The 11,812-nt window shown below is 55.7% G+C and overlaps 1 protein-coding gene and 1 non-coding gene across 10 annotated transcripts in view; one reads left to right on the top strand and one right to left on the bottom strand.

Annotated features, from left to right (window-relative positions):
• GPRC5C (G protein-coupled receptor class C group 5 member C) overlaps positions 1–11,446 on the bottom strand; it is a 21,444-nt gene extending 9,998 nt beyond the window's left edge. For 2 of the 9 annotated variants that reach the window (XM_024760826.1, XM_024760821.1), the window contains exons 1-3: positions 5,708–5,942; positions 3,292–4,377; positions 434–528 (exon numbers count right to left, since the gene is read on the bottom strand). In XM_024760826.1, coding sequence (XP_024616594.1) covers positions 434–528; positions 3,292–4,377; positions 5,708–5,795 — 1,269 coding nt within the window. In that variant the 5' untranslated portion in view covers positions 5,796–5,942. Of the gene's footprint in view, positions 1–433; positions 529–3,291; positions 4,378–5,707; positions 5,945–6,896; positions 7,010–10,584; positions 10,882–10,970 lie in introns of those variants that run through there. The other 7 variants (XM_024760823.1, XM_024760825.1, XM_024760829.1 and 4 more) reach the window with 7 other exon arrangements.
• On the top strand, positions 3,125–3,196 carry TRNAE-UUC (transfer RNA glutamic acid (anticodon UUC)). Its single transcript has one exon. It is a non-coding gene; the product is annotated as a tRNA-Glu (tRNA).
• Positions 11,447–11,812: the final 366 nt, after the last annotated feature.

Below are 11,812 nucleotides of genomic sequence, written 5' to 3'. Positions count from 1 at the left end.
AATGGAGCATCTGGTTTCCGGAGCCCAGGGGAGGTGTAAGGTCGAGAGCTGCTGCCCGCTGGTGGGGGGAAGGGAGCAGGAGAGCCTCTTGGGACAGCTGTGGTGGAGCAGCTAATACCTACCCAGACCTGCCCTGTGGTCCTCTGTCCACCACGAATGGCACCTACCTGGCTGAGGCCCCGCCTTGTCCCTCCCTAAGCTGCTTAGGGGAAAGCTGGCAGCTCCCACCAGCTCAGAGAGAGACTGTTCTGAGCAGCTGTCCTCAGTGGGTGTCTGACACCCCGATGACACAGGGCAGACAGGTCCCGCCACAGTGTCGCGCAAGACAGTAGGGGCGAGGAAGGCTTCGGGAGCTGGGGTCCTGGGCTCCCGATGGAGCCTGCCTTCTCCCTCCCGCTTCCACCCACCCTGCACCCCCGGGCACCCCACTCACCGGGGCTTGGTGCATCCGGGTCATCTCAGTGGGCTGGTACACACTGGTCAGCAGCTGCCCGTTGTACCCGCTGTACGGTGACACTGGTCTCTTAGCTGCAAGGAAACATAGCAGCTGTTCTGGGCTGGGCTTTAAGCTCCCTTTCCTGCTCGCAGGCAAGGCTCCCCAGGAGGCAGGGAGAGGGAAAAGGGGGCTAGGCCAGCCCTGGGGGTGAGGCTGCGGGTGTACCCCACCCCGTGGAGCCCAGCATCCCTTTGTTTAGATGCACAGAGAGCACAATGCTCGCCTTCCCCTGGGGCTTTCCCTGCAGCATGAGACCCCCTCCCACCGAAAAAACATCCCGTCAGCAACCTTCACATCCCCTTCCGCCCTCTGGGGCCAGAGGCCAAGAGGGGCACATGGACCTTTGGCCGCCTTCCAAGATGGCCAGCCTCCAGCTCTGGCCTCTCCTGCTGCAGGCCAGCTGCCAGGCGCCAGGGTAAATAAAGCAGAGACCCCACTGCCCGAGAGTCTGCATGGGGCAGGGCTGGGTGCTGTTTGCCCAGGACCCAGAGCTCCACCGGGGGGACTGCAGGCACATCCGGTCCTGTAGCCCCCTTGCAAGTTTCCATAACTATTTTCAGCTCTGGGAACACTTCCCTGTGCCTTCCGGGGTGTTGATTTCCCGATCTGTCCTATGCTGCTGGGCGCTGGGTCGGAGGAAAGCTGCTGACCAATTCTGGGGGCCGGGGAGAGGGCTGAGCCGTGAGGGCCGGGGCAGCGGATGCCCGTCTCCTGCCGGCTGATGGCCCTGCGGCTCTAAAGGGACCGCAACTCTATAGGGCTTCCTAAGTGCTGGGCTCACTCAATTGATTTTTCCATTTAGAAAAAATAAAATAAAAGGAAAAAAAAACCCTTACAGCCCCAGAAGTGTTTGCCTTGAGGACAAAGGGTCTCTGGCCAGCAGGTGACAGCAAAGGTGGGGGCTGCCGAGGCTCCTCCCAACATTCGTCCCCAAGCCTCACCAACTGCACCTTCCCCCCTCACTTGGCACCAGGCTGTGCGGATGCCAGGGGCCACGCCACTGGGCAGGTCAAAGGTCAGTGCCTGGCAGGGTGAGGATCACTCCTTTCCCCAGGGCGGAGATAACAGGGATCGCAGCTTATAGAGAAAAAACAGTTCTGATTCTGAAACCTCCCCTGCCTCTGCCTCTGCCTCTGCCTCTGACCCCTGGCAGAGGTCCCAGAGGTAGTGCTCAACAATCAGGCAGGTCAAGTCTTAAGCCCCCAACACCTCGATCAGCAGAGTAGGGGGTCAGCGTCCAGGCTTTCCGGGTCACAGCAGACGAAGGGGCTGTATCCAGCCGGCTAAGAAAGCACGTGAGACGCGTGCCACAGGGCACATCCGGAAGGGCTCAATGCCTGGCACTCAGCGTGTGCTCAATAAACGCTAGTGGTCCTTACAATGAACAAATGCCAGAAAGAGGCTCCTTCCTTAGGGAGCTGGGAGCACGTCTGGCCAAGTCTCCTGGAGAATGGCCACCCCCTCCTGCCTCCCAAGCTTTTTCCGACGGGGGCTCGGCCCAGGCTGCAGGGGCTTCTCTTGCCTTCTTGCTGCTTCCACCTCCGAGGCGCCCTCGGCTCCAACCACCAAGGCTCTGGGTCTGCCTAGCACCTCAGGAGAGCCCCATCCCATTAACAAAGAGCCGGGGCAGGAGCTTGGGGACAAGCTGGCTATCGGATAGCGGGTGCTGCTTAGCTCAGCCTGTGGCACACGCGATTTTATGAAAAAGAAAAAAATTTGAACTGAAAAGACTTTAAGAGGAAACTAAGACTATGGATATGTACATAATGGAAAAACAAGCTCTGGAAGGATAATAATATTGACAGAGCTAATAGCTAATACTTCTAGAGTATCTTCCAAGCGCCAGAAGATGCATTATTTGAATCCTCAAAAGAATCCTATGAAACAGGAACCATTATTATCCCCATTTTACAGATGAGGAAACTGAGGCAGGAAAATATTAGCCAACAGTGATCAGTTCTGGGGATAGAACAGGAGGGAATGGGGTAGAACTGACAGTGGAGGGAAATTTTACCTGTAATGTGTAAAATTTTACAATGAAAATATATTCATGAATTGCACGAGTATAGGGAAAAAATCCTTAAAAAAAATGGAATTTAGGGGACTTCCCTGGTGGCGCAGTGGTTAAGAATCCACCTGCCAACGCAGGGGACATGGGTTCAGTCCCTGGTCCGGGAAGATCCCACATGCCGCGGAGCAACTAAGCCTGTGCACCACAACTACTGAGCCCGCACTCTAGAGCCACAACTACTGAGCCTACGCGCCACAACTACTAAAGCCTGTGTGCCCTAGAGCCTGCGTGCTGCAACTACCGAGCCCACGTGCTGCAACTACTGAAGCCTGAGTGCCTAGAGCCCGTGCTCCGCAACAAGAGAAGCCACCGCAGTGAGAAGCCCACGCACCGCAATGAAGAGTAGCCCCCGCTCGCTGGAACCAGAGAAAGCCCGCGCGCAGCAGCAGAGACCCAACGCAGCCAAAAAGAAATAAAGAATTTTTTTTAAAATATGGAATTTAGGGACTTTAAGGCAGAAAACTCTGGATAATCTCAGGAACCTCCCATTTTGCTCAGGAGACCAGCCCCCTGTCCTGCAGTAAACCACCTGGAATAAAAGGGGACCTGGGGGGAGTTCCCTGGTGGTCCAGTGGTTAGGACTTGGCACCTTCACTGCTGCGGCCCAGGTTCAATTCCTGGCTGGGGAACTAAGGTCCCACAGGCTGCATGGTGTGGCCAAAAATTTTTAAGAACTAAAAAAATAAAATAAAAGGGCACCTGGGGAGGATGTCCCATGACCCACCTGAGGCTGGCTCGTCCATGGAAAACGCCTTGTTTTCCACAAACATGCTCTGGCCCTTCTGCTCTTTCAGGATGGTCTCGTAGCCCACGCCCCGGGTGGGGTACAGGTCCCCCTGGTAGCTCTGCTCCGGGCTGGGCTTGGTCACCTGGGAGACCTCAGGGATGACATAGAAGAGCACGAAGGCCCAGGCATTGGCGGCGAGGGTGATGGCCAGCGTGGGGTCATCCCACGTGGGGCTGTTGCGCTGCTGGTTGCCGTAGGTGTACATGACAATCCACACCACCCAGATGGCGATGGAGGTGGCCGTGGTGAGCAGCACGAAGACCCCGTGCTTCCGCCAGCGCTTGAAGCGGCCGCACAGGGCGGGCCAGGCCCCCGTAAAGGCGCAGAGCAGCAGCAGCATGACGTAGATCAGCGCCATGACAAAGTCCACGTTGGCGATGGCACAGGGGGAGGCGGTGGCCCAGCTGGCACTGCCATTGGCCGGAGGGCCACCCTCACCGCCACCTGCCCGCACCAGCGTGATGATCAGCCACTCCGTGTTGATGATCACCTCCACGAGGCTCAGCAACAGGGCCACGATGAAGACCACCCAGCCCCGGGGCCCATGGTTCTTCCGGACCAGGAAGTTGAGGGCTAACACATGGGCCACTAGGCAGGAGAAGCAGATGGCGAACAGGACCCCAAAGAGGAAGCGCCGAGAGGCACAGGTGGAGAAGTCAGGCTTCACCACGCAGGCAAAGACGAGGCAGAAGAGGCCCAGGGTCCCCAGCAGGAAGAACACCTGGGTCCCCAGCAGGCTCCGCTTCTTGGTGTCCTGCACGAAGGGGAGGCTGGCCACGAGGAAGATGGTGAGGACAAAAGTGGTGACGATGCCCGCCCCCGCCACTGCCTCCAAGATGATGCCCCAAGCCCCAGAGCGGTCACACAGGTTGTAATAGAGGGGGTTGAGGTCCGGGCTGCAGCCAGCTGGGGCATGGTTCTGGGCCTGGGCCCCTGGGAGTAGGAAGAGAGGCAGTCCCAGGCATATCAGCACCGCCTTCTGGATGGCCATCCTGGCTCCCAGGCCAGGCCCCAGCTGGGTCCCTAGAGACGGAGGGGAGAAAAGGCAAAATCAGTCCTCCTGGGCAGACTCTGACACACGAGGTGCCGTTGCCCCCATCCTGAACCACGGCACACTGATCTTGTCTGTGCCTCTGGGCTTCAGAATCGTTCTTAACACAGAACTCCTGGGCCTTGTACCAAGTGACCAGAGAGGCAAATGAGATGAAACCCAAGTGTGATCCCTGTTCCCAGTCATGGAAAAGGAGGAAACTGGGCTGAATTTTCAGGCCCCTCGCCCTCCCCCAAATCATAACCTGGGCCCAGATATTCCCTGAGCTCTTGCAGGTGGGCTGGCGGCTGAGGTTTGTGAGCAAGTTCACTCAGCACTCAGTTCCTCTCTGCCGCGGGACTTCCAGAGTTCAAATGGCCAGACACCAAAGTCTACGGCAAATCAGCCACGCATTCATTCATTCAGCGAGCGTTTAACAAGCACCTGTAACAGGTGCAAACTGCAACCAGAGAAAGTGATGACTGAAAAGTTGCCCTTCATTTTACGGCTTTTAGTGCCAACGCTTCTCCTCAGAATCCAAAGTTCTTTGGAAGCTCAGTTGCTAGAGTCTCAAGAATAAAATCAACGAATTTCTGGGACTTTCCTGGTGGCACAGTGGGTAAGACTCCGTGCTCCCAATGCAGGGGGCCTGGGTTCAATCCCTGGTCAGGAAACTAGATCCCATATATAAGCTGCAACTAAGGTCTCGCATGCCACAACTAAGGAGCTGGCAAGCTGCAACTAAGACTCAGAGCAACCAAGTAAATAAATAAATATTAAAAAAAAAAAAAAAAATCAACCAATTTCCCAGCTAGGGAGTTAATGACTTAATGCAAAAATCTTCCTATGAGGCATTAACATTTTAAAAGCGAGAACCAGGCAAGGGCGAAGCAAAACCCAAAGAAATTAATCTATAATGGAAGATGTTGAGGCACTGTAGCTAGAAGGCAAGAAAGATGTCTTTTATTCACACCAGGAAGGTAACTTACTACTGCAACGACTCACTGGACCGGTCCCAGACAGCAGCCTTACTAAATGCTGTAGACTGGCACCAAAGAAAACCAAACCCCTGCTTTCAGTACCAGCTGGATTTTCCCTGTGTGAAGTGGAGGTAAAGAGTGTGGCAGGTTAAGAGAAATTAAAGACCAAATCAGTGAGTTTTCTACTCAAAGACTTTAAATTTACCTGGAGGACAGAAAATTTAAATGCTCTAAAAAGCAAGTCATAAATTCCAAAATTCTAGGAAATGCAGGGACTCCACATTTAAATCACCCCTTATTATGTTCAAGTAACTAGGTGTAACCCCGCCTCTTCCTCTCTCACCTCTTGGACCCAGGAACTTTCCAGAAAGACAGCAACCAAGCTTTCCTGGGCTGATAGTGACCACTAGTGGCTGGGAGGGGAATGGCATGATCCAACTTCCCCACCACCTCTCTTTCTTCCCTTTAGGAGGTGGAGTGTATATTTGCACACCGCTAAGCCCTTCATGTTTTCACCATTCCTGGTTAGTTAATATATAACAGGCAAACAGAACTGTCTCTCCATGATTGAGAAAGGGAAGGACACTGCTACTAAGTCAGAGGAAATAAAACTCAAAATTGGGCTTCCCTGGTGGCGCAGTGGCTGGGAGTCCGCCTGCAGATGCAGGGGACGCGGGTTCGTGCCACGGTCTGGGAAGATCCCGCGTGCCGCGGAGCGGCTGGGCCCGTGAGCCACGGCCGCTGAGCCTGCGCGTCCGGAGCCTGTGCTCCGCAACGGGAGAGGCCGCGGCAGTGGGGGGCCCGCGTACCGCAAAAAAGAAAAAAAAAAAAACTCAAAATTAAGTGAAACTGACAGAATAAAGATCAACAACTTTCAAAATCCTGTAAGATATCCTCTACATATGCTCCTTGAAAGCATTTTAGGTCTCTCAGCCTTCCCAACTACAACCTCGTCTGCCAATTAAGCTTGCTTTTCCCCAAACAACACCTACCATTAACTTTTTTTTTTTTTCTTTTTTTGCAATACGCGGGCCTCTCACTGCTGTGGCCTCTCCCGCTGCGGAGCACAGGCTCCGGATGTGCAGGCTCCGTGGCATGTGGGATCTTCCCAGACCGGGGCACGAACCCGTGTCCCCTGCATCGGCAGGCGGACTCTCAACCACTGCGCCACCAGGGAAGCCCTACCATTAACTTTTAATAAATTAACGTTCCTGTGTGAGTTTGTTACTGTTTTCTTAAATAAATGGTACTGTAACGCAGCTAGTTTCTCTCGACTTCCAATGCAAAAGCATGTTTCCCCTACATCATGATTTAAATAAGTTCTTGTAGGGGACTTTGTGTAATAGTAAATCAATAAAGCACAAACTGTACTTTATTTACAAGGGCTGGGAAGAGAAAAGAGGAATCGGAGAGGGCTAATGGATAAGGAATATTGAACCACTCCAGGAGATAATTAATGGATAACGTGCTATGGGATCCTAAGCACTCAACCCCCTCATGAGTATTTCTGGCTCACAGCAAAACAGCTAGACCTTGGGGTGAAGTTGGAGATGTGGTATGAACCCTGAGAATGGTCACTCAGACTTAGCCTCGGGCAATCTGCACATCTTCAAGAGCTGCTCATCCCATCTCCCTCCGCCGGGTCCTAGGTCAGAACAGACAAATATTCCAAATCAGCAAATATTTACTGTGCGTCTAGGGGGACCAGGCCCAGTAGTTCCCCTAGACGCACAGTGGAAAATACAAAGATGAACAAACACAGTCCAAAAGGTAGGTCTACAAGAAAACTACCCAAAGAAGAATAAGGTAAGTGTCACACAAAAGAATTTACCTCTGGGGAGAGAAAAGTGCTACAGGAACACAGAGGAGGAAGCTCTTCCCAGCTGAGGGGGTCAGAAAAGACAGAGTGAAGAACACCTCCCAACAGCATTTTATTCAGTTTCTAATCAAATTCACCAAGTATGAACTGAGTCTGTAAAGGGAGGTTGCAGCTGGCTGGGTACAGATTAGAGACACTACAGGGAAGGAGTTTAGGGCTTGATTCTAAAGGCAGTGGGTAGGGAGGGTGGGAGGGAGGGAGACGCAAGAGGGAGGAGATATGGGAACATATGTATGTATATGTATAACTGATTCACTTTGTTATAAAGCAGAAACTAACACATCATTGTAAAGCAATTATATTCCAATAAAGATGTTAAAAAATAAATAAAGGCAGTGGGGAGCCACTGAAGGCTGTTTTTTAAATGATGAGGGCATAACCAGCATTGTGCTTTAAGATTTAAGTCTGGCAAAAAAAGCACAGGCAATCGATTTGTTGAGGACACATTCTTCCCCGGCTAAAGACCAAGGCCAAAGGTAAGGCCTAATGGAGATCCTTTCCCAGATAAAGTCTAAGGCCTGTCTGGGTGTGGGGAAAAGGATGCTAAGTCCACGCTACAAGTTCAAATCTTATAACAGCCATGTCATTACAAAGCACCAAGCCCGTAGCCTGCGACCACTATGTCAATCCCTCTTCTTGGTCTATCTTGCTCTTAGAGCCATACCTGCTTGTACCTTGTGAGAATCCAACACCTCATAAGAACTTGGGCCAGGGCCAGAGAAGCTTCACAGCCCTCACCCCAATTTCCTTCTCACTTTGCTGTTGGCCCTGGACCTTACCCTTCAAGCCTGTCGGTCCCACCAACATGGGAACTTCAAAGTAGGGGAGTGGAGAGACAGGCAGACACCAACTCAAGTGGGGAAAATTGGACCCATTGGTCCTGGTTCTTGTCCACTGCCTGGGACAGCGACCCTTGGAGGCCAGCAGGAGACTTAAAGAAAGCTCAGCCCAGTGTCCTTCAACATCCAGGAATGCAGATTCAGCCAGCCAAGGGATGCTGTGTTTAAAGATGGCGGCCAAGGGGGAAAGGACTTGGATGAAACAGACCAGCTCTGCCTTGAGACTCTCCCTCCTGCGGGTCCCTAGAGCCTGCACTTCCAGGCTTTTTGAGCCTCGATCCGTTAGGATTGTGTGCGTAGGCGTCTCCCCTACCTGGCTGTAAGGTCTGAGGGGAGTGAACAAGACTTGTTTTTCTTAGCATCCCCTGCAACATCTAGTCTTGCACTGAACATAGTAGGCATTTGAAAAGCATTCACTGAACGGACTTGGTGCCCATTTCTCCCCATCCCAGTCCAGCCTCTTCATTTTAGAGTCACGTCTCCTGCTTTAAGGTTCTCAGTAGGGGAGACTTCCCTGGTGGTCTAGTGGTTAAGACTCCGAGCTCCCAATGCAGGGGGCCCAGGTTCCATCCAGGGTCAGGGAACTAGATCCCACATGCCACAACTAAGAGTCCGCGTTGATCCAGGGTCAGGGAACTAGATCCCACGTGCCACAACTAAGAGTCCGCGTGCTGCAACTAAAGATCCCGCATGCCTCAACTAAGACCTGGCACAGCCAAATAAATATTTTTTTTTACAAAAGGTTCTCAGTAGGACCAAGGAGGGGGACCTCCTTCAGTCCCATGAGTTCCCCCCACACCATGGCTGCAGCCCAGCCGAGCTGCAGATTATTTTCTGGACAAAGGGGCCCTTTTGCTTCACCTCCCTGGAATCAGTTATACAAGTATTTTTAATCACCTCTGAAATCGGCCTTTCCCTAGGCTCAGCCACTCAGTCCCCTGCTCAGGTCTGAGTCAGCCCATTCCAGTTCCAGAATCCCCTTCCTCCCTCTCTCCCTCTCCCAGGGGAGGCAGAGAGACCTCAGCAGAGTGGTGGCTCAGAGGCCCAGCCAGCCCTGAATGGGCTTCACCCAGCAAGGATGAGGCAGCCAGGCCTTCTCACCTTTCCTCACTCCCCTACCATCTACACGAAAGCCTGAGAACCATCCTGAAAAGGGCAACACGAGCTTCACAGTGCGGCCTTGGTCTGTCTCCTGGGCTCAAAGGGACAGAGTAAGATATAGACCCACAGCCAGGTACCTTCAAGTGTGCCATGACCATGTAGAGGCCCCTCTCCGAGGCACCTAAGCAGAGCCACAGAGGAGCCTCCTTCCTGCCGGGTCTGCCGCCACTCAGCAGCCCATAAAGAGAGACGGATGGACCCACTGGCAGCCTTCCCACATCCTCCCCTTCTCCCATCCATCTCCTCCTTCCTCTTCGCCCCTGGTTAGGTCCTGCCGTCTTACTCCTCTGTTCAGGGGGCTCTGGTGTTTAAACCAACCAATAAGAAGAGGGATCGGAGATCCCTGTACCTGTACGGGGCTACTTCAGTGCCCAAGTTGGGGGGTGGGATCGGGGGTGGGGTAGAGGGCTTCCAGGAACCCCAGGCTTAGACCTTCACACCGAGGGCGGGTATTTGGCTCCCAATTCCCTGAACATTCTGAAACACGTGAGTCCTCAACCCAAGGGTCTGCTCTGGAAAGCCACTCCGGAATGCGCCCCACCCCCCAGCGGCACGCCCTCCCCCAGCCACAGATAAAGGCCCAGGCAGGGAACCTCCAAGAGCACAAAACCCTATTTCAACATATTCGGGTCCCTGAGCTTTAGGATCAAGAGCGTGGGGGTTTTTTCAATGACTGCGTTTTGCTGGGTTTAAAACTGTGGGTCTGGGGCTGGAGAGGCGCAACTCCACCTCCGCGGCTGGGAAGGGCGCAGGAAACCCCGTGGGGCGTGAGGGAGGAGCGGGGAAAGGGAAGGGATCTAGAAGCCACGCCGCCAAAGGTAGAGGGCCTACGACTGACCGAAGTTCCGAACTTCCCGCAGGAAGATTGAGCCCTCCCCTCCCTACACCTCTCGCCGGGACCGGGGTCCACACCCACGCTCCCCCGGATGGCGGAACAGAAAGAGCAGGGGGCCAGCCTCTCTCCCATTTCCTCAGGTCCCAGAAACCTGCCCTCCCCATCCACGGTAGCGGGCCGCGGGGAGGACGCCGGCCCCCCAGTCACTACTGGCCGCGGAGTCACGCAGAGAGGCTGCGAGGGAGGAGGGGGTAGTCCTTGGAGACCCCGATCGTGGAGTTCTCCCTCGCCGCCAACTCCGAGCCGCAGCGCCGGGCTTCCCACACCCCCAGTCCCCAGCCTGCTCCGCTTTGGAAAGTTTCTGCGAGCGAGCGAAGTAGGAGCGGTGTCCTCCGCCCCCCGGTTCGCCACCCCTGGGCCTCAACCCTCGCCCACTCCCCACCAGCCCGACCCCACTCTTCCCGGCGGCCGAGGGGAGGGCGGAGCGAGCAGGCTGCAGCCCTTACCTGGGACGCGTCGCCGGCCCAGCTCCGGCGCGGCGTCTGGGGCCAAGTCCAGGCGGGGCGCGAGCGGGGGTGGGAGGGACTCGGCGCAGAGAGCGGGGCCAGGCCCAACCCTGGTCTGAGGTGGCGGGGCTCAGGCGGGGGATCGGGGCGCAGGGCCTGCCTCTCCCCGGGACTCGGAGCTGGCTGCGCTCCGTCTCTCGCCCTCGCGCTGGCCTCTGCCCGCGCTCGGCTCCTTTCTCGCAGCGAGGGTGGGCCGGCGCCTGCATCACCGTGACATCACCTCCATTGAGGAGCTTATCGGGCGCCCGCGGCGCTCCAGGTACGTGCAATCCGCTTACACAGTAACAAAGCCCGGCCGGCCCTCCCCCCACCCATCCCCGACTCACCTCCAGGCTCCGACTAGACGCACTTTCCGGCAGGGGAGGGAGATCGGAGTTTCTGGCCAAGCCGGCTTGTGGGTTGCTGCTGTTTACTGCCACGCCCCCGCACGCGGGCGCGCGCACACTCACGCGCACTTACTTTCGGGACTCGGTTTTCTCTCCGGAAAGCGGTTTGGGGTGCAGCCCAACACAATTCGCGGGCGGGCTCTCCCTCTCCGCAAGTCCCAGCGCGCGCGCGCACAAACACGCGCGGGGGCCACCTTGGTGCGTCTCTCCGGGACGGACACCTAGTCTTTGTCACCTTCGTCCTAGCTCTCCCGTGAGACACACGCGGGGCACAGTTCGCCGCTCCGGACTAGAGCGAGGCGCACACTCAGATACAAAGTCTGTCTTTGTCGCGCCTTCTGAGCCCCCTGCCCTCCCCGAGCTTGCACACGTGGACACACCACACACCGAGCGTCCACCTCTTGCACGCGCGATCCTTCCCCGGCACCCGGCTCACCAAGTGTGCGTGGGAACGCCACCGCGCGCGCCCCTAACGCCGTGGGCCGGGCCCAGAACCACTCGGGACCGTGGGCAGAAGTCGCCCTGGGTCCGACTACCCGGCGCCTGAGTTTCCTGCGATCGCCCGTGACACGGTCCACCTTAGCGCGCGCTCCCCTCCCCGTGTCCCCGTTCCCTGTTCGGACCTGTCCTAATTAGCCTTCACGGTTCAGTTCCCCGAGGTACAGTGTTTAACCAGGCCCCCGCGGTCTCTGCGCTCCGTGACACATCGGCCTGGCCACGGAGTCCTGCCCCTGCCGCCGCCCGGGGACTTTTGCACGAGTTCGAGTTCCCCCCTCCCCGTA

Source organism: Neophocaena asiaeorientalis, unplaced genomic scaffold (genome assembly GCF_003031525.2).
Source record: "Neophocaena asiaeorientalis asiaeorientalis breed wild unplaced genomic scaffold, Neophocaena_asiaeorientalis_V1.1 scaffold30, whole genome shotgun sequence".
NCBI lineage: Eukaryota > Metazoa > Chordata > Mammalia > Artiodactyla > Phocoenidae > Neophocaena > Neophocaena asiaeorientalis.
Note: the sequence above shows the minus strand (reverse complement) of the source record. Positions and strands in the feature narration are given on the sequence as shown.